At 32.1% G+C, this 24,738-nt stretch overlaps 2 protein-coding genes across 7 annotated transcripts in view; one reads left to right on the top strand and one right to left on the bottom strand.

Annotated features, from left to right (window-relative positions):
• Nucleotides 1-14,569, bottom strand: LOC134707984 (ADP-ribosylation factor-like protein 3). 4 transcript variants are annotated; one of them, XM_063568188.1, is made up of 6 exons: nt 14,445-14,569; nt 11,685-11,828; nt 10,402-10,518; nt 4,653-4,703; nt 3,725-3,910; nt 1-2,573 (listed from the first exon to the last, which is right to left on the bottom strand). In XM_063568188.1, exons 1-6 carry the CDS (start codon nt 14,445-14,447, stop codon nt 2,532-2,534), a joined length of 543 nt encoding a protein of 180 aa, XP_063424258.1. In that variant the 5' UTR covers nt 14,448-14,569; the 3' UTR covers nt 1-2,531. The 4 variants fall into 4 exon arrangements, with proteins under 4 accessions (XP_063424258.1, XP_063424261.1, XP_063424259.1 ...); XM_063568191.1 differs by lacking the exon at nt 14,445-14,569 and adding an exon at nt 14,169-14,287; XM_063568189.1 differs by lacking the exon at nt 14,445-14,569 and adding an exon at nt 14,037-14,078.
• LOC134707983 (sideroflexin-2-like) overlaps nt 14,483-24,738 on the top strand; it is a 25,377-nt gene continuing 15,121 nt past the window's right edge. Inside the window, exons 1-4 of one of the 3 annotated variants that reach the window (XM_063568184.1) lie at nt 14,483-14,614; nt 19,689-19,856; nt 21,021-21,191; nt 22,757-22,855. In XM_063568184.1, the coding sequence (XP_063424254.1) occupies nt 19,708-19,856; nt 21,021-21,191; nt 22,757-22,855 (419 nt within the window). In that variant the 5' untranslated portion in view covers nt 14,483-14,614; nt 19,689-19,707. Of the gene's footprint in view, nt 14,615-14,670; nt 14,856-19,688; nt 19,857-21,020; nt 21,192-21,238; nt 21,360-22,756; nt 22,856-24,738 lie in introns of those variants that run through there. The other 2 variants (XM_063568185.1, XM_063568186.1) reach the window with 2 other exon arrangements.

Raw genomic sequence — 24,738 nt, forward strand, 5'->3', positions numbered from 1 at the left:
TACAAAATGGATTTTAATTATCAGTGATACATGATTTTGAAACAGATCTTCACATATAAAGTGATGTACAAAAACTTTGGACGGAACATTTACAACACTACACAATTCCTAAGTACAGATCTTATACAAGCTTCCTTTACAAATTAATAGTAAAGATGTTTTACTTATCAGTAGGCTAAAAATAAAGATAGCTTAAATATTCTTAACTAAGTTAATAGCTCCCTATATCTAATATAAGATTCACTGGTAAACAGACAGACAAAATAGTATTTTTAATTTAAGCAAACAGGTTTCAAGTACTTGAGAGTAATTCTGATTAGCTTGATTTTATATGACATCACAGAATAAAACTAAAATGGAAGTAACTACTGTCAACTACACCCGTCATTGAAATGAATTAACTAGACTAAGTCTTTCTTTCTAAGAAATTGATACATAAAATGGTTTAGCAAATGTGAACATTCAGAAATATGGAGATTTCACAACCTTACATTACTTGAATATGCAATAAACAATAACAAGATCAACCATCATTTCAAATTATGTACATAAAAAAAATAATGGTTTAACATATAAAAGTCATTTCTTTTAATTAAGTAAAGGCAATCGGAGAAAAGTTCAAGTAGGAATGTTACACATACTAGTTTGCCTATTAATAGGCAATTAACATAAATTTAAATATATATTTTAGGTCAGTTTCGAAACTTTAAACATCAAAAGAAACCTGTTCAGAAGAAATGAAAAATATGATTTTTTTCCATTTCCATATTATTACCATAAATTGAAGAAGAAAAAATGCACTATATGTTACAAAATATAATGCTGTGTTAAAATGATATATCTAACATAATGGAACAATTAAAAAATAATAATTATTTACAACTTCAGTTAACCACACTTTAGAGAAAAAATTAACATAGAGAACTTTTCTAAAAGACTTTTTAGTATAATCCTTCTAGAGTTCTGAAAATATCAGTGCATTTAATAGTGGTGTCATGAAGTGGTGATATTTTTTTTAGATTTAAGATTATATAACAAAGAGTTAAAGAACAAACTTTTAATCCCATTCACCTTTATGTGCACCAAATTCAACCAGATACTTATATATTTACAATATAAATTATCTATCATTAAATCTTGTTCTGCATTTTAATGACAGTTTTAAGATGAATATGAGTGTGATATTAAATATTATTTTAAAAAGTTATTCATTTATTTATTTTACTGAAAAAATAAAAAAAATGGACGGAATGCTATTTGATATGTGCTTTTATAAATGCATGCAGTCAGAACCATACATGCATCTGTTAAATTCAGGTGCTTAATTCGCAAACACTCACATAGCAATCGCCTTTCTTGATTTTGTCTCAATGTTGATAGAAAGTTTGCAAGTAAGCTTAAAATGAAATATTTAGTAAATGAAACCAGACTGTGAAAAAGAATCAAAATAACTGGTGATTTCATGGTCCAAACACTTCATTTCTAGTCTTCAAATTTTTTGATTTTGATTTAAAATTTTAAATCTTTGATCGAAAGAGGAGGTTATTCAGATAATTTAGTAAGATAAAAGAATAATGTAAATTTATCTTTTACGTTATGAAGCAAGGACAATCACAATTACAATCTCAGCGGAATTTCTAAATTTCATAAAAAAAAAAAAACCAAGACAACTAGGTAGCACTACATGTTCCTGTAATCATCAATTAACAGGGAGGTGAGGGTGGTAAATACAGTTATCATATTCTCAAATTTCAACTTTTTCATCAACTGAAGTATATTTCTGAAAAGTGTGTGTTGAAAGAGATGAAACAACTCCATCTCACCATCTTTTGCAGATGAAAAGACAACATCATATTTGAGCACAACCCAAGGCATTTAAAATATCTAATCTGTAAAAAGGCAACTTAGGAAGCAAAGGAATAACTCATTAATGGTAGGTTGATAAATAATAATAATGTGATGGCCGATACCAGTATTAGTATGAAATAGTTACTTATCTTGACAGGTTTATAAGGCAGAGGAAAGTTAATAATAAAAACTTGACGAGTAAAAAGAGAGAGCACTTATAAATTTGATGGGAATTTATGTTAACAAAAAATACATATATATGTACATATAACAAATTGGCTTTAAATATTAATAATATGTAATCCCCACAATAACAAATAACTAAATCATGCTGATGAGAAAAATACACATATTCTTATCATGGATAAGTTGTTATAATCAAGTTCACATAAAAAAAACTTTTGTAGCAATCTTCTTAAATATTCAAAAGGGATCATCTGCCAAGAATTAAAACTACTTTTTCACTTAAACATAGAAATAAACATTGTTTATTGTTTCTTGTTAAAAACCATAATATTGTAGAGGAAAACTTGTAAAGAAGAATATTAATTGCATACTATGTTCTTATACAATGATAATAAATAAAGATGTTGTTCCTGTCACCATCAAAGAGATTTTGTAAATGTTGACGCCTTCCATGTTGGATTTTCGGAATTTATCACACTACTACACCATCAGTCTCGTCATTTCTTCTTACATGTTTTTGCAATCCAGTCTAATCCTTCCTGAAAGTATAAATAGTACACACTTTGCAGAATTGATAGAAAATTTGAATTTATTTTTTGTCCTGAACATTAATAATGTGATGATGAATTTTTGTTTACCTGAAAAAGGGTTGTATGATATCTTCCGCAGTTTTATTCTCCAAAATTGACCTTCCAGAGAGGGGTGCTGACTATAAGAGTACAATAAGCAAGAAACAGAGAGAAAATTCAATTTAGCAAGGTTTGTTTCTGTTCAGCCATGTTTGTTATTGAGATTGAAGAGGGCGCTCTTAAAATTTTCAAAACTAATAATTTTACCTAATCTATATTAATAAGTTATTTAATATCAAATTAATACAGATAAATTAAAAAAGAAATGTTTCATGACAAATTTATTGTTTCTTTTCATTGCATTGCACAAAATAAACTGGTATCTGCTTGAACAAAACGATATGAAAAAAGTAAAAAAAAACAACTGAAACCAGCTTACGATGTTTAAACTACAAAAACAGTTATTATTCGTTCCATTTTGGTGTTTCATACTGACTAATATGTTTTGTATTAGCTTAAGACCCTTCAAACATTGATGTGATAGATATATTAAACGCTGGTTTACATAGGGATGGAACTGTTTTACTTTTTTAAGTCATATTATATTGATATATATTATGTAGGGATTTCAACATTCATCGTTTTTTTCTTCTTTTACACATATTTTCAAACATGTGGTTGAAACATACACAAGTTTCTAAATTGTTTTCTGTGTGATTTAGACTTATTTAAACTATCGTGAAGTGTTGTAGGGTCCTTTAAAAGCAGTTTCAGCTTCTGTTTGATGATGGAATACATGTTTTCCCAAGAAAATACCGTGAATGACCACATGATTTGAAATTACCGGAGTTTCATTAGACCTTTTCTAACAGTTACAAAAAGTTATTTTACCTGAAATTTGGTGGGGTGAAGTGTGAACTATACAAGCCAGAATATGGTAATTGAATTAAAATTATTTTCAATTTTAAATATCATTACAAAATAGATATAAAGAAGATGTGGTATGAGTGCAAATGAGGCAACTCTCCATCCAAGTCACAATTAAAAGTTGGGTATGGCTGTAATATTACGGCCCCCGCGTGGTAAGGATTAAGAATGGTATATAACTAAATCATACAAACCTTGACTCCTTCATTTGTGAGAGCTGAACAAGCTTGGATCTGCCATTTTCTATCCCTAATTGCATCTAACCCCAGACCTTTAGCTACTTCATCTGCTGGTGCTGCAGATAATAAATCTTGTTTGTTGGCAAACACTAAAAGTGGTGCTCCCATTAACTTATCTTCCTCTAAAAGTTCTGTTAATTCCTGAAAGGAGAAAATGTTCTTTCATCTAGAAATTATATCAGATATGAAAAGGGGCAAAATACTGGCTACAGAAATAAACTTATTCAGTTCAATTAAATTAAATTTATCGACATTTTATTATAAAATATATTTTCATATGTTTCTTTCATTATCATTTATATAATTTTTCAATGTAACACTTAAAGGATTGATTGCTAACGTCCAATGTCACTTTCAACATCAGGAATTGCTTGTTAAAAGTCAGGAATATAACAGTTAAAATTGAGAACAAAAATGTGCCAAAGAGACAACAACCCGACAATAAAAGGTCTCCAACAGGTCTTCAATGTAACGAGAAATTCCCGCATCTGGAGGTGTCCTTCAGCTGGCCCCTAAACAAATATATACTAGTTCAGAGAGAATGAATGCCATACTAGACTCCAAATTGTACACAAGAAACAAAACGTTAAAATAATACAAGACTAACAGTTGTTCATTTGATGTATTTTTGGTAATACTGTGGTGTCAGTTTTTTTATTGGCAAGTTAGAGGACTGGAGAGGATCATGGATATGTGAAAGTTTATCTGTACACATACATAAACAAGAAGAAATAAACTATCTCAACAATTTGTGTATATGTTATCAAACTTTAATACAATACATACATTGTACATGTTCAAATTATTTTCTCTCTTTTTTTTAAATCAGTGAAAATTCATGTACATGTAATCTGTAATTTAACCCAATTAAAGAAATACTTACCAAACTTGTTTCTTCAAATCTTTTTTGATCTGCACTATCAATCACATATATCTGTAATACATATCAATTATATTGTAAATTATTTAAGAGCTTACCAGTACTACATTTCTACATTTTAAGGGAAAGGGCAACATTATAGCAAAGCAATACACATGTTCAAAGTGCAGGTGTATCTCTGTAATTTGGGTTGTTAAACCTCTTTCTCTACTTCTTCTTAAAACTTTTTTGACCTATTGATTATTTTTATATCTAAGGTGTGGTTTGTTTGTTTTCAGGGCTGTTCCATAAAAAACAAACATGGGACCCATAGTACGGTGACCAGAGTGAACATTTTAAAAATTTAATCGTCAAAAATGGTATACGGCTGTATCATATATCATTCGAATCGAAAATTTATGTACTTTAAAATTAATTTGGTCGTCAAAACTAAATATGGTGCAGTTTTTCAGAAATCGAGATCAAAGATCAACCACCATTTTCCATACATAATTGCAATGGATATTAGATAGCAACTAAAATATCTTATCGCATATTTTTTTTAGCAAAACCGCATGGGTTCTTATTTTTCATTCAATTATCACCCAAAAATTAAAAAAATCATCCTAAAATAAACTGTTTCGATAAAGTGAAACACTTTTAAAAAAAGGGGGATGATTTTTAACTAAAAAAGAAGTATTTTTCGAAACAATCATTATTACAAGTATCAAAACTATAATAAATGAATATAAAATACGAAAAAACATGTCTGCATTTAAATAAATATCTTGTATTGCCCAATATAAGTTAAACAATTAAGTTTTGTACACTTAGATTAGGGTTGGTACACGCCAAATTGACAACAAACTCTATAAACACAGACTGATACAAATGTATGTGGCTTTCAAAAAACATTTTATATGTTCTACTATGCATTACAAGGAACACATGCCAGTGCAGAACAGATACACAATTGTAAAATGTATTTTGGATTACTAGAACTGCATTTAACTGTGTGAAAACTTTAGATTTTTAGTAAAGGTATCAGAAATACACATTCAATTTGCTAATCGCACCAAATGCGCTAGCCTTACTGTCAAATAAAATTTATTCTCAAACCTCTTCTGTTAGTGTATTTGTATGAACGTTCTTGCATGATTCTGATCCTTGGCAGGATCATAAGTCGGTACATGCAAGGTTTTGGTCGACACAAACACACGACTTTTTACATTGTGACTTTCCCTTACACGAACACACGAGGTCATGAAGAAAATTTGCTGACATGTTTCCTTCAAAGTAAACAGGGTGCAATTAATCTTTGAATGATTTCCATCCCTATTCCAATAGTGAAGGCAGGGGTGGTTTTGCAAGACAAGAAGCATGCCAAATTTTGGTCTGAAATGAGGCACTAAGGATATGCTGTCGAAGCGCCGCTTAGGAGGGTGGCAATCTGACCAGACTTGAAGCCTTGCTTGTAGCTAGCTTAACTCGAAGTTTGTTAATGTCCTGATGGCAGGATGCATATTTCTGCTTTTGGTCGTAAAGTCTTGCCACAAACCGTCTAGAGCATGATATGGCAGTCTTTGTGTCGGAATCTCCTAAATTGTACAGATCACTGAAATCCAGTACTGCATCTTTCAACACTTCATACACTGACTTTTTACCAATTCCAAATGAAGAAAGAAAGATGTAGTGTCACACCCAGAGAGAGCATGTACGTCATGAAGAACTCTACAAATGATTTCAGGGAGTGAAGATCACAGTTGGTGAATTGGCAAAAACCTTCTATTATCTTTTAAAGTACCAACATTTCCCATTTCGGATCCAAAATTCACTCGTGTTGGTCATCTGCTTGAAAAAATGAATACAGAGAACAGTGACATCTGTATCAGATGTTTTGATAACAATCCTGCCTTTCTTTCCAATCTCTTTCAATCTTTTGTCTGCATGTAAAGCCTGAAGGATTATGCGGGTGCCTGAGTACTGAACAATTCAGGACATTCAACGACTTCCTAGTCAGAAATAACTTTAGCAATTTCAGGATCTTCAAAGGAACCTGCCATATAATAAGTATGTCCAGGGAGCACTAATAGAGGATTACTTTTAATAAACTTGACCAGGAAGTCACCAAAAAAATTAATGAGAGCCTGCTTATTTTCTTTAACAGAAAGAATTTTTTTCCAGTCGGGGACATTTCTACCTTCAATTACTTGAAACTCATTTGCATGAGCAGTGACTTTGGTACGACGCTCTCTTTCAGCTGACTTAACGGAGTGTTTTACATCATACCGATAAAAAACATCAGCTACGTATACTTTTTGTGCTTTTGTAAAACAACTTTCTAAATAATTGCAATAGGCAAGAGCAAGATCTCCAAAGGTTTTATGTTTCTTTGCATCCATGCACTGAACTATAGCCATACCGTCTCTAATGTAAATTGTCAACGAAGGATCAAAATCTGGCAAAGAAAGAACCGGCGAGAATTCATTTTCAAACTGGTTTACTAGATCTGATTTACACGATTTTCTCATTGTTCCATCTTCATGGAACAAAGAAACCGGAATAGGCCCAAGTGGAAGTGAGAGAATAATTTCAATAGTAACATCATCTCTGATGTTAGCTAAAACCAGAGAACGTCTAAAAACAATTTCTGGATTTATATGGCCGGTTATAATTTCGCCAGATTAACACTTAAGGGTTGTCTTAGCGTTTTTTATGTTCAAATGTTTTCAATTTGAACTTGGTAATAGAACTATAGAAGCTTCCGGATTGGTCTAAAGAAAGCTCACTCTTAACAAATTTTCTGCACATATTTTCTCCTTCATCTACTACAGAAAGCAAAGAATCCTGAACTTCTCTAGTAGCATGCATGCCTGTAGAGATATTAATGAGACAAGGAGGGTCGGCATCTATATCAAAGGGGTCAGTCATGGTTTGGTTCAAATGAGTAATTATTGCTTGTACTTGCTCTTCGTCTCGCTTCAAAGTTGTCTGTTTGGTTTCCTCATGCGAATTGTCACTTTTGCATGTAATATCTGCTCTTTCATTCATTTCATTACTAAAGGACGCTAATAAATGACGAGTCAGAGTCCACCTTATAAGAGCAGAATTCTGATTTGTAATTCCAACGATCGATACCACCGGAACCATTTGAATCATTTGAAAATGCCTGTAACAAGTCAGGAATATGACAGTTCTTGTCCATTCGTTTTTGATGCGTTATTTGATTTTGCCATGTGATTATGGACTTTCCTAATTGATTTTCCTCTGAGTTCAGTATTTTTGTGATTTTACTTTTTATGATGGTTTTTTCAGTGCCCATATCACTCCAAATGTGCCATTGAATGTGCCTTGCTTTTGTCTGATAGAACACTCCCCTAGTTTAAAAGCTGATTCGATCTCTGCTGGAAGTTCGAGCATATCAAGAATAAATACAAGCATCCATCTAGAGTAATTTGTACGGTTGGTAATGTAAAAATAGGGCAGCATTTTGGACGAAGACATCAAATCTGCCGACCAATTACCTTGTCGTTCTGCTCGTACATTAATTTTTGACAACATAATTTGAACGGCAACGAGGAACATGTCCCAATATTTGAAAGTAGGTGATGCATCGTGACCCCATTCTTTGAACAGACCAATATGAGGCTGTAAATGATCTTCAAACAACAATTCTAGTTTTAATGTCTGAGTCTTGGTCCGTTTGATCACATATACTTGTATGGAACTCTAACAACACATTCCAGAACGCAGATGGTATCTGATCGAAGTAATCAAAGGTCCTACTCCAGTGTATAAATGCGATTAAAAGAACTTGTCGGGCTTCAAACACAAGCGTGAACCCTCTGACAGCCCTATTAAACTCTTTAGCAATCAACATTAGTTCGGCTGTATTTCCAGCATACACACCAGAAACTACCAACAAATCGCAAAGACCGCCATCGACCCAAAGTTTCCCGATAGAGACTAAGAAACACGACAAACTGTGGAAACCATCAAAGCCTGAGAATATGGCGATTAAAAATGACAGGCTTCGACCATTTGACTTGTTGTGCGATTGCATAGAGTTGCTGGTCAAATGTTTGAATAGCGTAATCCTGTCCAGCATCATTAGCCGTGACATGTCAAGACATTTCTTCATGGCAGTATACACTGTGGTCATATCATTCGGTTTAGTCTATAATTGGAGGATATGCTACAACTGTAACATCGGCGCCCTTTTTAGACAAAAGACTGTTGTACCTTGTCCAAAAAGGAAGCCTTTAAGTAAATATCATCTATACGCTTACCAGCTGCAGCAAAAAAACGTGATTTTCTGTTATGTGTAAATAAAACTACTGTTACTGCTTTTCTGGCAAATTACACATTTTTCTAATATTAAACTTGGTTTCAGCCGCTTTGCAGTACAAGGGCCATAATTAGACGGACTTCCCTGTTGTGCCATCTTTTTGGGGTTAGGCCAGACCTCAATTTCTAAAAATAACTTTCAACTAAATAATTTATATTCCTCTTAAATAAATCAAACCTAACAAACACAACCCCAAAATTGAACAAACAACAAACAAAAATATCTAATACCAAAAACTTTGACCAAATACAAGAAAAATCAAGTGATATTTGCTATATAGTAATCGTACATATGGTGCGCTCGAAGTTCAAAATCAATAAGGTTTATAATATCAGATCACCCGTACCTGACACGACTTTCCGGAAATTAAGTAAGATTGTATTTTAATAGTTAATATTTTGAATTCTATTTTACATCTTTTTGGGAAATTTATTATGATAAAAAATTATGTCACTGAAAAGAGTATTTGCTGAATTTTCACGTTGTATAAATTAGTTCATAATTTAAAGATGCGTGCGTTCGTGCAAAGTATTGAAATCCGGTGAAGAGACAAAATGTCCAAAGTTTTAGAACTTTGTATCTTCATATTTATTTAACAAAAAACTTATAATGTTACTTTTATTGCTTAAGGAGTAACATATTATATGTGCTATTCAAATCCTATACGGAATACATATATTTGGTAACGATTTAAAAAAAAAATGCCAAAATTACATGCCTTGTAGTGTCCACATTTCATGTCATTTTTGCTAACAAAACGGCAAATTAAAAAAAACTGCACCGTACGACTTTTTGACGACCAGTCTAAAATTAAAGTAAAACCATTTCTCTAGATGTATATCAATTTTTAGCCGTATACCCTAAAGTGAAATTAAACTCTGTTAATAATCGCCTTTTTACTATTCCTTCACCTTACTATCAGGAAAGGCTATTTAAATTTGCCACTATGGGTGGGTGTGAAATATTGTGTTTAATGGGCTTTAAAAGTATGCAGGACTCTAAAATTGTTTCTATGGGTGGTCACTTTGTTTTAAAGTGCATTCCCTGGGTACCATATGCATACATTGTATATATGTTTTAATGAAACAGCTCATTTGCTCATTTCTCAAAATTCAATTATATTTTCAGATTTTCTTGCTTTCCTCTGAATTACCAATTGTTAAGTCACAAATTTCAAATATAGGTGATCATGTCTGATGATGTCATAAAAAACAATTTTATTTGCAGATACCTAGGCAGCAACCATTTGATTTTGGGGGGGGGGGGGGCTATGTGTTTTTTTCTCGCCTGCGGCGAAAAACTATATTTTTTTCACAACAAGTCGAAAACAATTTTTTTCTTTCAATTTTAACAATAGTAAAACAATGTAAAACTTTAGGTAGTTTCCTTTGTGAATACACTATTAAGATGTATACATGTACATACAAGTAAATCTGTATTTTCAAAGTAATTTTTCCAGTATGGTCGAATTCTTCTTTGTCCTCCAATATCCCAGACATTAAGTTTGAATCCTGGTGACTGAACTGATTTTATATTAAATCCCTGAAATAAGAAGAAGTGTAATTCATATCTTGAACTTTCTACAAGACAATGATATATATAATATTTCATATACATTGTATTAGTTTTAAATGAAAATCACCTCACTTTTCAAAATAACATGTTATATGTATTTTTATCCATGAGTATTCTATCATCAAAACATGTTTAAGACCTAGATATACATTGTACAAATGTATCAATATTTCTGAAACCAATTTATGATATCTACGCTCCATTCAAAAACAAATTTTAAAGGTCAAATTAAGCATGAACTTGAAGCTTTTTTTAAGATCATTAAGGACCTAAAATTCCAAAAGGCGAGGCCAGTTACAGTTAAGGTATTCTATTCCTGAGATTAAAAATCCTTAGCATTTCCAACAATTCAATGTTATATCTTCATTTAAATAACTGTTATCACAGAGATACATGTTTGTCTCACTTTTTTGTAATTTCAATAATGCAAATGTTGAAAGAAAAATAGCAACACTTAAGTAACAACATGTAAGTTTTGCAAACATTCAAAGTCAATGAACCAGAACTGAAGAAACATGGCGTAACAATCTCAATGGAAATGAGATGTGCCAATGCTAATACAGCTGCATACAAAATACCATTGAATTACCACTAGTGGTTCCCCATAAACTGACCTAATCACAAACTAATAAATGAAAACTAAGCAAAAGTTTCAAAGTCAATAGACCATGTAGACCATGACTGAGTGGGCAGGGCCAAATAATTTCCATGGAAATGAGATATGCCAATGCTTATACAACTGCATACCAATAATCACCAACTTACCACTAGTGGCTTCCCATAATCTGACCTAATCACAAACTAATACATGAAAAATATGCAAAATTTAAAAATCAATAGATCATAACTGATGGGGCAGGGCCAAATAATCTCCATGGTTATGAGATGTGCAAATACTAATACAACTGCATACCAAATATCTTTGACCTACTACTAGTGGTTCACCATAAACTAGACCTAATCACAAAATAATACATTGTTGTCATTGCGGCCGTTGCCAGAAAGAGCATATGTCTCACTTTTTTACTTCTCCAAGCAAGACAAAAATCTATTAAAACAATCTGCAGTTTTGGTAATTAATTACATTGAGTGTCTGTATTAAAACAACATAGTAATATAATGTTATCATATACCTGTGTTGGTGTTATATGACTAATATCTTCTGATGCTAATGATTTTAAAATTGTTGTTTTCCCTGCATTATCTAGTCCTAAAAGTAATATCCGTAATTCTTTGTCATTTCCGGATTTCATTTTACGTAATAAATCTAGAAGACCCTGTAAAATATAAATGGCATAAAATGTTTTAGAAAATCAAACAAAATAATAAACTTAATCAAAATGTGAATAACATGTACATTGTATCAATGACTTTTTTTAGAATTCTAAGAAGACAGGGGTTACCCTTACAACGCAAATGAAGAGACAGGGGGGTTCCTCTTTACTCAGATGAACTATTTGTTAGAAATGGATTTGTTTTTGAATTGATTCTTGTCTGAAATCACTGAATATTCATAAAATATTCAACAGTATCAACACTGGACATTCAATCAATAATTTCACTTTAATCTTTATAATTTTTAACTTAATTTTTTAGTCTTACATGTACAAATGTATCTGTATTCCCCTTGAAAATTCAAAAGTTTCATACATTGGCATTACATTTGGAATTCATGCATATACATGCGAGTACAAATGTATTTGTAATCAGTAAGTTGATGATTGAACATAAATGCCAAACCCCTTTGTGACAAAATCAGTAACAATCTATCAAATTTTCTGTAATTTGAAAGGTTTTCAGTAATCATTCAAAAACATGCATTTACCCAGAAATAGAGAAAGGGGGAAAGCTACTTCATAAAATGCAAGTTTGCCTCTTCGGAAGTCAGTTGGTTACCTAACGATAGGTCAATAACTCCCAAGTAACTGGAAGCATTACATCAGCGTTTTCAAAATACCGTATCAGTCTGGAAAAATAATGAATAAGAAACGTGTTTTACAAAATTGAAAGGTGATGACTGGGAATCCTTAACTATTTGACTTGACTGTGTAGCATAGTTTTGATCGCAAAATCGGAAAAATCGTAATGGTTGGCATCTACAAATGTACATTGTATGAAATTGTATGTGATTGAAGTTCATCACATGGTTTAACAGATCTAGAGGCCAAATACAAAATTTCTGGAAGCTTATATTTGAAGTTCTTGAAGAAATTTACACAGTAGGAGGGTTATACATGTACAATGTACATGGCCATAATATGTATGTTTCAAATAATATACAAGTATTTGGTCATCAGGAAGTTGATAAGGGATCAATGGTAAAGATATATTAATGCTGACAAAAAACCTGATAATAAATTTCAGAAAGCTGTGATGAGACAAAAACATTCAAAAGAACTCAATTTTTGGGAAAATGTTATCAGTGACAAACATACTAATTGCTACGTCTTAACAAGAACCTATTGACCTGAAAGTTAATATTGTCATTGTACTGCCTTCCAGTTCCAAAGGAACACAAAACATTGAGTTGGAACAAACACATTGACAACATCGCAAAGAAAGCTAACTCCACCCGAGCTTTTCTTCAAAGGAACATCAAAAGCTGTCCTAGTAAAACAAAAACATTATGATATCAAATGCTTGTAAGACCACTGAGGCACTCATACCATCTCAGGCATCTGGGATCCATCTACTACGGACAACAAAAACAAATTAGAAGCTATACAATGCTGATGCGATTTGTTCTTAATGACTACAGAAGAACAAGTAGGGTAACATCAATGCTACAGGCATTAAACTGGAACACTTCAGGAAAGAAGATCCATTAAAATTTACCAGATTTTAAAATTTATATTCACCAGAAGTGAAGTTTTGTTGGTAATTGTGGGTATCATTTCCAAACAAAATAAATATTCCCCCACTTCAAATGGAATCGTATCTTATTTTATCCTTTCTTTTGGATATTTCTGGAAATATTTTACATCAATAAGCACAAAAAAGGCCTAAAATAATATATTGTTTGTTTCCCCACTCCCGACCGACCCTGCAAAAAGGGTGCTACTCATAAAATTTTATTGTCAAAACTAAGTCGAAAATTATTTTATTCATTTCAGATTTTCAGACTTGCAGCATCGTCCAATACTATGATACTATTCAGGCTTTTGGGAAAAAATAAAATTATTACCTACCCACCACTTGCTTGTTGGGGAAACAAACAATATATTAATTTAAGCCAAAGGTAGGACTTTGTAACTACGTAAAAATTTCTAACCGGCAATGAAAATTTCTTGTCAAAGTTCCCCCCAAAATTTGCTCTTAAATTCAAGACGTAAAAACTGGCTTCAGTGTTATGACCTCATAGGAAGGCGTCCTAGAAAAAAATTGAAATAGCCATGCCAGATGTCATGATATAATTATTTGGACTACAAGTGGTACAGCTTCGATAGATGTACAACCTTGTTTTTATCGTTATTTTAAAGAATCACCATTTACACTGTAGATAATCCGCACTTACTGCACATTTGTTGTTCTCACATTGAACATGTACATAAAACAGTACAATAATACTCCCCTGGGAGACCTGTACTATAAAAGGAAGAAGAATTGCCGTATCTCACCAAGTACAAAGTAGCACATGTCTGTGTTTTGTCATGTCTTGTCTCTTAATGGTTAAAAAAACACCTGCTCGAGAAGATTTTTAATCAACTGGACATATTCTGTACATGTCATGATGTACGCACACCGGTTGGTTAGACCAATTTTGCGAGAAGTAAAAAAAACATGGTCATGGGAACACTGACACAGTTTAATCGAACATAAGTCGCTATTCTTTTTTATACAAATTCTAATTAGTTACACAGATTGTCATTGTATGTAAAGCTATCTTAATTTACCATGATTGAACAAATATTTTGACCCCTTTTCTTTTTTGGCTTGGAGTAACTACGCGTGACGTAAGAGTCTCGATTTCAAAGAGGAAGACATGACTAAATGTAACTTCACACAAAAGATTTCCAATGCAGAAACATAATCTGAGATGATCATTGGAACGTGGAAAAAATAGGTAACGTAATTTATCAGATATTTTTATGATGGACATAATGAATGAGCATACTTTTTATGCATAGACACACCCTTTAAAGGAAAAATAATCTCCAACCATTGTATTATTTTGGAGTAATTACTTAAATATATTTCCCAAATTGTGACATGGGACATAACTCAAAATTGACCCCCAAATTCTTCATTATTTTGATATAATCCATTCATTAGACCCTTTACAGATTTCTTAATAGCAAAGAAAGGTAATACTTACCAAGTTCATTTAGAACATTTCAGTCTGGACTAGAGTTTTAAGTTATTTTAGATAATATGAGGCAGGCATTTCCTGTAAATGGGGACGAAATCTATATGAATTATTTTTTTGTAACCTAAATATTTGTTAAAAAAAAAGAAATACTGTAATGTTTCCGACTTTGGTTCTGTTGTTAGGGATTTTAGTTGTGACGTTATTTTATTTATGACGTCATATGCAATGTAAAAAATAAACGCTATCATCAGGTAACGTTTTTTTCATATCAAGGAATTATTAAAAATGAAATTGGTATTGCGTTCCTTCCCATTTATACTAGACTGATAAATATATATATTTTACTCAAAGATTCACACAAGACCGGAAAAAGGAAGTACATTGTAGATTTCTGCGCAGGTCCGGGATTTCAAAACATGACATAAAAAAGATTGAACGATTTTGAGTTCATTAGTACAATGAAAAATTTTCCCGATTTTTTTTTTATTGAATTTTCTACTGTTATTGGGGACTTCGTCCCCATAATATGAGGCAGGCATAACCTGTGAATGGGGAAGAAGTCTGTATGTATTATTTTCTTAATTCAATCATGTTGATAAAAGAAACCGAAATATCGTACGTAACGTTCCCGATTTTGGTTCTGTTGTTAGGGAATTAGCTGTGACGTTCTTTAAGTTATGACGTCATATTCGATGTAAACAAAAGAAACACTTTCATCAGGTAACGTAACGTTTTTTTCATATCAAACAATTATTAAAATTGAATTTGTATTGAGATCCAATCTTATGTTTTACTAGACTGATAAATATAAAAAAAATCAAAGTCTCATGCAAACAAGGCAGATTTCTGCGCAAATGCGGGAAAACCGGAACAGGAACTAGATCTGAAAAAAAACGTTAACGATTTTGAGTTCATTAGTACAATGAAAAATTCGGGAAATTTTCCCAGATTTTTTTTTTTTTTTTTTTTCATTGATTTTTCTACCGTAATATTCTTCGTCCCCATATTACAGAATTGATACACCTTAAAATTATAGCTTATCACGGCTGACCTAGCCACTTGAACTTTTGACGCAAACAACAATCTCTTTTCAATTGTGGCATCAGATATTTTATTTTATGACGTCAAAATTTTACGGGAACCTGTGTGTTATCTAGTAATGGCGGACAAATAGTGATAAGGTGAATTGGAATATTTACTTGAGGGTGGTAAAGGGTTATATTCGTGCAACGTTTTAGGCCATTTAATTTCACATGTTTTCGTGTTTTGACATTTTATTTCTCGTTTTCTCATGTTTGGTTTGACGTGCATGCCTTGTGTTCTACTTAATTTATTTTCCGAGATTCGTGTCGATACTCTTAATTTCTCGTGCCTGTCCCGCATTTGATTAAAAAGTAAACCGGGACTATATTCAAAGTCAGTCCGGAGATTGTTTTAAATTATGTGTCTCCAGAATAAATTGCTATCAAATTAACTATTATGAATAATATTTTTCTATCAAATCAGTTGCAACTAGTGGACGCTAAAATGTGACTGCTAGGTCATCATGTCCATACATAATGACTAGATGATCTCCAAGAAAGGCTGATTAAAAAATTATTTTACTTTTTCCATTAATATTTACTATTGTATTTCTCGTGCTTCGTTTTTTGCGATTTTTATTTTCTGTGCAACGTTTTTGCGATTTTTATTTCAGGTGTTTTCGTGTTCAGGGTCCCCCTTTACCACCCTCTTACTTTAGGTACACACTTAGTAGTTTTTACAGAAACATCACAGGCCATACTTGATCTCTTTTTTTACTAATAACAGCTCTCTAGTGAATAAAACTGAAGTAATTCCGTGAATATCAGACCACGAAGTTGTATACATTGAATCAAATTTAAAGCCTACTAAGAAGAGCAAAAAAAAAAAAACACTTAGAAAAGTATTCCTATACAACAAAGCAAATACTGAGCAAATTAAAGAAAAGATAAACCACATATATTTTAACAATATTGCAAAATTAGAAGAACTCACAATGGATCAACTTTGGGACAATTTTAAAACAATGGTATTAAAAACCATGGAAGAGTCAATTCCAACTAAAATGATAAACAACACAAAACAGAAATTGCCATGGATTAATAAAAAGATAAAATCACTTATTAGAAAAAGGAATAAAACTATTTAAAAATATGAAAACAGACTTACACAATAAAATTGATAAGCCATACAGAGAAACAAAAAAAAAACATCAGAAAGAGACAAGAAAAGCCTACTGGACATATTTAGAAAACATCATTTGCTATGACGAAAGCCTAGAAACATCACAAAATCTGAAAAATATTTGGAATTACATCAGATCCACAAAAAAAGACAGTTCAGGAGTTGAACCCTTAAGATATGGGGGCATGTTAATAGATGACACAAAACAAAAGGCCGAAATACTCAACAAACAATATCACTCTGTTTTTACACCTGAAAATGATGAAGAAGATATACCAACTCTTTCAGACAACTATCCATCCTTCTCAGAAATACACGTAACATCAAATAGTATAGAAAAACTTCTAAAAAATCTTGATCCATCTAAAGCCACAGGTCCAGATGAAATAGCAGCACAAATACTAAAACAATTTGCACCTGAATTTGCACCACATCTCACCTTCATTTTTAATACATCTTTTTCGAAAGGAGGCGTACCATCAGACTGGAGATGGGCAAATGTAATTCCTATTTTTAAGAAAGGCGAAAAATATCTAGCAAGTAACTACAGGCCTGTCTCCCTAACATGTATAGGCTGCAAATTACTAGAATGCATTGTAGTACAAATGTATAAGTAACATACAAAAACATCGGGACACATATAGCATACTATTGGACAATCAGCATGGCTTCAGAGCAAAACGCAGCTGCGAAACACAACTTCTGACATTAAGTCATGAATTACTCAGAAATCTCCATAGTGGAATACAAACTGATCTAATAATATTAGTCTTTTCCAAGGCACTTGACAAGGTACCTCACAAGAAATTATTAAGGAAGATGGACAATTATGGCATAAGGGGAAATACCTGGAATTGGGTATCAGCCTTTCTTTATAAAAAATGCAACAGGTTGGCCTTGATGGGGAGGTATCTGGTCAAATGCCTGTGGTAAGTGGGGTGCCTCAAGTCATGGTCTTGGGGCCTCTTCTTTTTTTACTGATATTCATAAATGATCTACAGGCAACAGTAACATCAAAAACACCTTGTTCGCAGATGTCAGACTATATTTTACAGAACAATTAAAAACCAACATGATTGTACCATCTTACAAAATAACTTAGACTGCCTAGCCAAATGGGAAAAAACTTGGGGTATGCAATTCCACCCAGAAAAATGCAACTAACTAACTGTAACAAGATCTCAGTCACAATACAAACATAACTATGTACTTAAAGGACACAATCAGTCAACTCAGCAAAATATCTTGGTATCACCTTATCCAACAACATGTCATAGGATACCCATATCAACAACATCACAGCTAAAGCAAACAACATGAACAAAGAAACTTAAGAATTAATCAGGAAGAAATAAAAAGTTTGGCTTTAATATAGATGTAGATGTTAATTTATAGAATAACTTATACCCTTGATTTATATCATTTCCATAATTTACCAGACATGCTCTTTATAAACCATATTCTGATTTCTCACACCATGTTGACATTTTATGGGCTAACTGGATCCCTGCATCTTTGAACTGATAAAGTAACAGTGATTGCTTGACATTTTTCAATTACCCAAAGCAGTTATTAGGAATGTCCCCTTATGTTATATTTATCTTTTTAATACTGGTTAATGAAATCATTACAGCTTGTACTGGCTGGTCATTATCTTGTATGCAATCTTGACACGCCTACATACAAATGTAGCTAATAAATATTTATGACTTGAGAGATAAAAACAGCACACGTAGCCATAAACTAGGTACATGTAGTTGTAGCATTACTTTTATATAAGTCAATGTATGTAATTTTGGAAGAAGAAAAAAAAGTTTTGATTTTGATAATCTGAGCAAGTAAAACACATCTCTATCACTTAGGATATATTTATACCTTTGCTCAATGTATTGAAGTAGATTGAATGCCCAGGATGCCCACAAATAACTTGGAATATAAAGGTAACCCAAACCAAACACTTTGACAGAAAGATAATGATTGGAATCAAGTGTTTTGAAAAATAAAAATATTGAAAAATATGCAATGAGTGTAAAACAACAAACTGAACAATGTTGTTGGTTGGGTCACAAGGTGAATGTTTTTCAAATTTGAATTCCATGATTTGTTATTTTTTTCATTACATAATATTGACAATGGTCTTTTAAATGGAAATTAAGTAGAAAATGCAAGGAACTAAATCTTTTAATCTATGCATGCACAATTTGCATTGATGCAACATTATCATCAACGTCTCGACACCGCCTACAAACATGTAGTTGTATGAAGTCAGAGGTGTGAAGGTATTAGTTTTTTATTTTACTAGGAAATCATGGTAATTCATTGCAACTATTAAAGTTATACAAAATGTAATGCAATATATTTGTACAAACCTATTTATCTGGAATATTTAAGTTTTGGAATATTTCTGTACATACTGAATTATTCAAACTTATTTTCTTGGAATATTTTGGTATAGACTTTAAATATTTTACTTCCTTCAGTACAAACTAAGATTGATTTTCAGTACCAAAACTTTTAATTGGAATATTTCAGTCATCACATGCATCGTTAGACACATTCCCCATTTCCATTCTCAATTTTATTATATATTGAAAATATAGCAAGATCATTTTGTTTATTATAGAATTTAATACAAGCTAGAAATGGTTGAAATTGACTTAGATACCCCTATTTGGGACCAGAATACATTTAGTGGCAGAAGGAAATATTATGCATGGATGACTGACCCCAGAAATAGTCTTGTGTCATCAGGAGCCTTATATCAGGCTAGAGATCTTATCCATGCTGTCAGGTAAGATTTTACTAAGTATGTAATTATACCATACAGTGTATGCCTCTTATGGAACAGTACTATGCATCCTCTATCTAGTTAAAAAAATTAGGCTTAATGTAGTTAACCATACAGATGTGATAACATCAACTCTAAGATTTGGTTACAATTACAAAATTATGTTAAAATGTAAGCCAAATTTTGGTTTAACTTTTGTCCTAAATTTTACAGTTAGCTGAACATTGAAATCATCAAATGTGAGACAATTATACATCAAAGATCAATTGATGAACATATAAGCAATTATAGGTCACTGTGCAACCTTCAACAGTGAGAAAAAACAATCCTATATAGTGTATAGTCAGCTTTAAAAGGCCCAAATATATATAAAAAAAAAAGGAACAATGAAACAAGAAACAAGAAACAAATGACAAAGAATTGAACCCACAATCTACTGTACTGAAGGTTGCAGTTACTAGATGTTAGACTGATATAATAAACTCAAATAAATCACATGACTCATATTTCAAGATATCTCCTTTATAGGTTGCACTTTTTAAATACAGCTGTTTCTCAAACCACGCCTCTCTTGGGGAGGTATATAATATTCATAGATAATTTGATTTGTTGACATACTTGTTCACAGATATGATCTATATGTTTCATCTCAGAGAGACATAAGTTTGGACTGTTACCAGTATAAAACTATATTATTGTGGTGAAATATGAATTCTGAAGCAGGCAAGAAGTAAAGGTTTGGGTAATAAAAAATTCAGTTTAAGTTTAAACTCAAACAAGTTAGGGACATATAAATGTTGAAAATATGCCTCACAGCCCTATATTTTGACATTTGAATAAAATCATGAAAATAGCAGTGCTTATCAACTTTCTATTCTAGGGTATAATTTTTCATGAAACTTCATAGATTCTTCATAGTATAAGTGTCACAGTTATAGTTGCAAAGGGAATTCTTTTGGGAAATTGCATTGTCTATATTTACAGAAATGCAATCTAAAATGATACAACCAAAATTTTCATGTGTCATGATATATCTTCTAAATTAATTGTCTCACACTATTGTGTAATGATCATTATGATATCCATTATGATGCCATTATGGCAAATGCCTGGATTAAACAAAACACCAAGATATTAAAATTCCTTTTTCTTGTATGATATATTTAGACAAAACAACATACCACCAGGAACAACAGTCAAAGATATACGTAGAGCTCAGCAGCTTTATCTATCAGCTTTCCATCCAGATACAGGGGAACTTCAAAATGTTATAGGAAGAATGTCATTCCAGGTACCAGGAGGAATGGTGCTAATAGGAGCCATGATCACATGGTACAGGTATGGGTCATAGGTCATAGGTAGAATGTCATTCCAGGTACCAGGAGGAATGGTGCTTATAGGAGCCATGATCACAAGGTACAGGTATGGGTCATAGGTCATAGGTAGAATGTCATTCCAGGTACCAGGAGAAATGGTGCTTATAGGAGCCATGATCACATGGTACAGGTGTAGGTCATACATCATAGGTTGGATGTCATTTCAATAGAGGGCTGTTAATGGTTTATGTCATGATGACATATTAAATATGAATAAAATAAGTGTACAGCAGGTTGGTTCATTTATTTTCATCTATACCAATTTGTAGATGTTGGATGTATGGAGGTTTGCCCAAGTCTGCACACAAGCCTATTGAAAAAGTATTTAATGTTGAACATGTAAATTCAATCAATTTCAAAAAGAGGTATCTGTTTATAGTCTGTCAGAATCCCAAAATAAAAGTTTGAAATTTTCAAACAATCAAGAACCAAAACTCAGGAATTGTAAAAGTGAAAACGTCAAAATCAAACTAAACTTTTGTTTTTGGCTAAAAATAAGTCCAATCATCCAACCAAGTATGCAAGTGTTCATGTACATGTATGATGTATACAACTTTGATTGATTTTAGGAACACATAACATGTTCAAATCCAAAATAAAAGATGAATTTAGGCTATTTTATATGGTTTTCAAACAACTCACTTTTAAAAAGTTACAGACTGTTGATAGATATTTTATTTCAAGCCTAAATAGGATAATGGATATATTTATATAAACTTGTATAGGGTTGATTTCTATCCCACTGGGCTAATATTTTAATATTGATGATTTTACAGTTTTTCACTCCAGAAGATATGGCATCTAAATTATCAAAAACCCAACAAAATTTTATGCTTCTCATCTTCCTCATGATAGCTTTTTTATTCTTTCAGGAATTATGATAGTTTCAATAAAATTGAGAATGGAAATGGGGAATATGTTTAAGAGACCAACCTGACTAAAGAATTAAAAACAGCTGAAGGCCACCAATAGGTCTTTAAAGCAGTAAGAAAATCCTGCACATGGAGGCAGGCCTCAGCTGGCTCCTAAATAAAAATGAGTACTAGTGCAAGGAAAATGGATGTCATACATTGCACTTAACTCCAAAACATATAAATGAACTGAAATTAAAAAAATATACAAGACTAACAAATGCTCCTGAATAAGAACAGTGCAAAAATGCAGCTTGGTTTACATAATTTGTGAGATCTCAAACCTTCCCCCTATATGCTTTATGCATTATCAAATGTTTTATAAGACAAGCAACCTTTTAATTTTGATGTTTTTATGGTTTGCTGTTCCAATGAAATATACTCTGATCACAAGATAAAAGTTTTCACATATCTCAATATAACTCAAGTTCTGAAGAATTTTTTACATGTTCATCCCATTGTATGTAATAATTATACATAAAATGTTTTTACACATTGGGGATTCATTCCTGGGGCAGCCAGCTTATTATTTATTTATATAATAAGAACTGAGATTTATAGATTCAGAAAATCAAAATCTTTTTGACTTTAATAATGTAATTTTTTTTCATTACAGAGGGACATCATCTGTCATATTTTGGCAATGGGCCAATCAGTCATTTAATGCTTTAGTTAATTATACAAACAGAAATGCTGCTTCAGAACTTACTACAAGGTATACTTTATTAAAGGTACTTAAATAGTATAAACATTCAAAATTACAAATGGTCAAATGAATAACATTACATGTTTTGATTATTCAGTTCATTAAAACCTATTATGTCTATTTTGGTCCACTGAATCATTGGAATTTGTAAAATGTACATGTCAATCTGACAGAAATAATGGCACTTTGACTCAATTTAAGTGGTTCAATGAATAATGTTGTTGACTTTGAACCACTTTCTAAGTTACTACTATTAATAGGTAAACTATACTAAGTATACAGGATGAATATAATGTGTACATAAAATTGAGAATGGAAATGGGAAATGTGTCAAAGTGACAACAACCCGACCAAATAGAAAAACAACAGCAGAAGGTCACCAACAGGTATGGATCATCTGACCTTGACTTTTTTTTTTTATGGTACGCTAATCTAGGATTACAATATCAATTTTAGTCAGTTATTTCAGTTACTTGAAAGATATGTCAAAAATATTTGATCTTTAGAACCACTGTATGTGTCCTGTCTGACAGGGTTCACATGTCCTCATTATCATGGTTCATTGATTCATGTAACATGTGTAAAGTCTTTATAAAACATGTTAAAAGACTTTGATATCAAAGACATTCAACATACCATTCAGTCATAATCAGTTTGATTAAGTCTTCCAAAAAACTACAATAATTAAAATCATAGTTTCTTATATTTAATGAGGAGGGGTAGGAGGGTTCCTGATCCCGAAATCCTGAGGTCCTGATTTTAAAGAAATTTAAATCCCCTCCCCCCCCCATCCTGAAATTAAAAAAAAAATCCCTGATCCCGAGCTTTAAAACACCTGATCCTGGAGTCCCTATAAAGGTCCTTCCCCCTCTCTTTAATGCCATACATAAAACCACTTTGCTTTTTATTGCAGTAGATTTCAAGTAGCAATCAATCAAATTTCTATCATTTAGGTTTTATGGTGATAGACACAAAAAATAATGTAGACATTTTTTAATCAGAGAGCTTAAATGTATATTCATTCAAAGTTCTTTTGAAAAATGGTAGTGCTACATGTACTAAAGTGGTGTTAAATGACTTTGACCACCAATGAAGGTCAGCATGTTCATTACAGATGAGACTGCTGAGTCTTCATGTAGGTTGTTTGAAATTAAGTACAGCTCTTCGTAAGAACCAGGCAGGGTGCCATATACATGTGATTTATGAGGGTTTCAGATTTTATCTATAAATGGCCTAGAAGAAGCAGTAACTGAATACTGCTAAAAAAATAAATATGAGTGGGAAAATACAAGTGGTTGCCATGGTAACGGACACTCTATTTTTGGGTTGTGGAGCATGGTAAAATCTTCCAAAAATCAGCAAAATCACTACAATTCAGAGCCTGATTAGGAATAGAATAAAGCATTTTTCATTAATTTTCATATGTAACATTGATACAACTTGGTTTGAGCATCATTTTAGTTTAGATTGCATCGAAACCAAATTTGTAATTTTTTTGAAAAATTTTGCCAAAAAATGCATATTTTCAACTTTTCTGAATTTGGGACTTTTGCGAAATTATTAAATTTTCTGTGATGATTTTCAGAAAAGGGCAACTGTGTATAGCATAGTTAGCACTTTAGTAATGAAGTTTGGAGACTACTTTACCAAATTAAATAGAAAAAAGCTTGGGACTTTTCTTAGTTTTATCTCCATAGCAACCGAATTTTTCCTTGGAAACGGAGTTATTTTTTCCAGAATATTGCAGTTTTAGAGCTTTAATGTACTGAATTGGTCCATACTTGATAAAGAAAAATACATTTAAGCATAAGCTTACTCTAAATTATCATCGTTAATAGTTGCTGACCTAAATAGTTACCATGGAAATACATATTACCCATAGTAACATCTAT

Source organism: Mytilus trossulus, chromosome 2, assembly GCF_036588685.1.
Source record: "Mytilus trossulus isolate FHL-02 chromosome 2, PNRI_Mtr1.1.1.hap1, whole genome shotgun sequence".
In the NCBI taxonomy this organism is placed as follows: Eukaryota; Metazoa; Mollusca; class Bivalvia; order Mytilida; family Mytilidae; genus Mytilus; species Mytilus trossulus.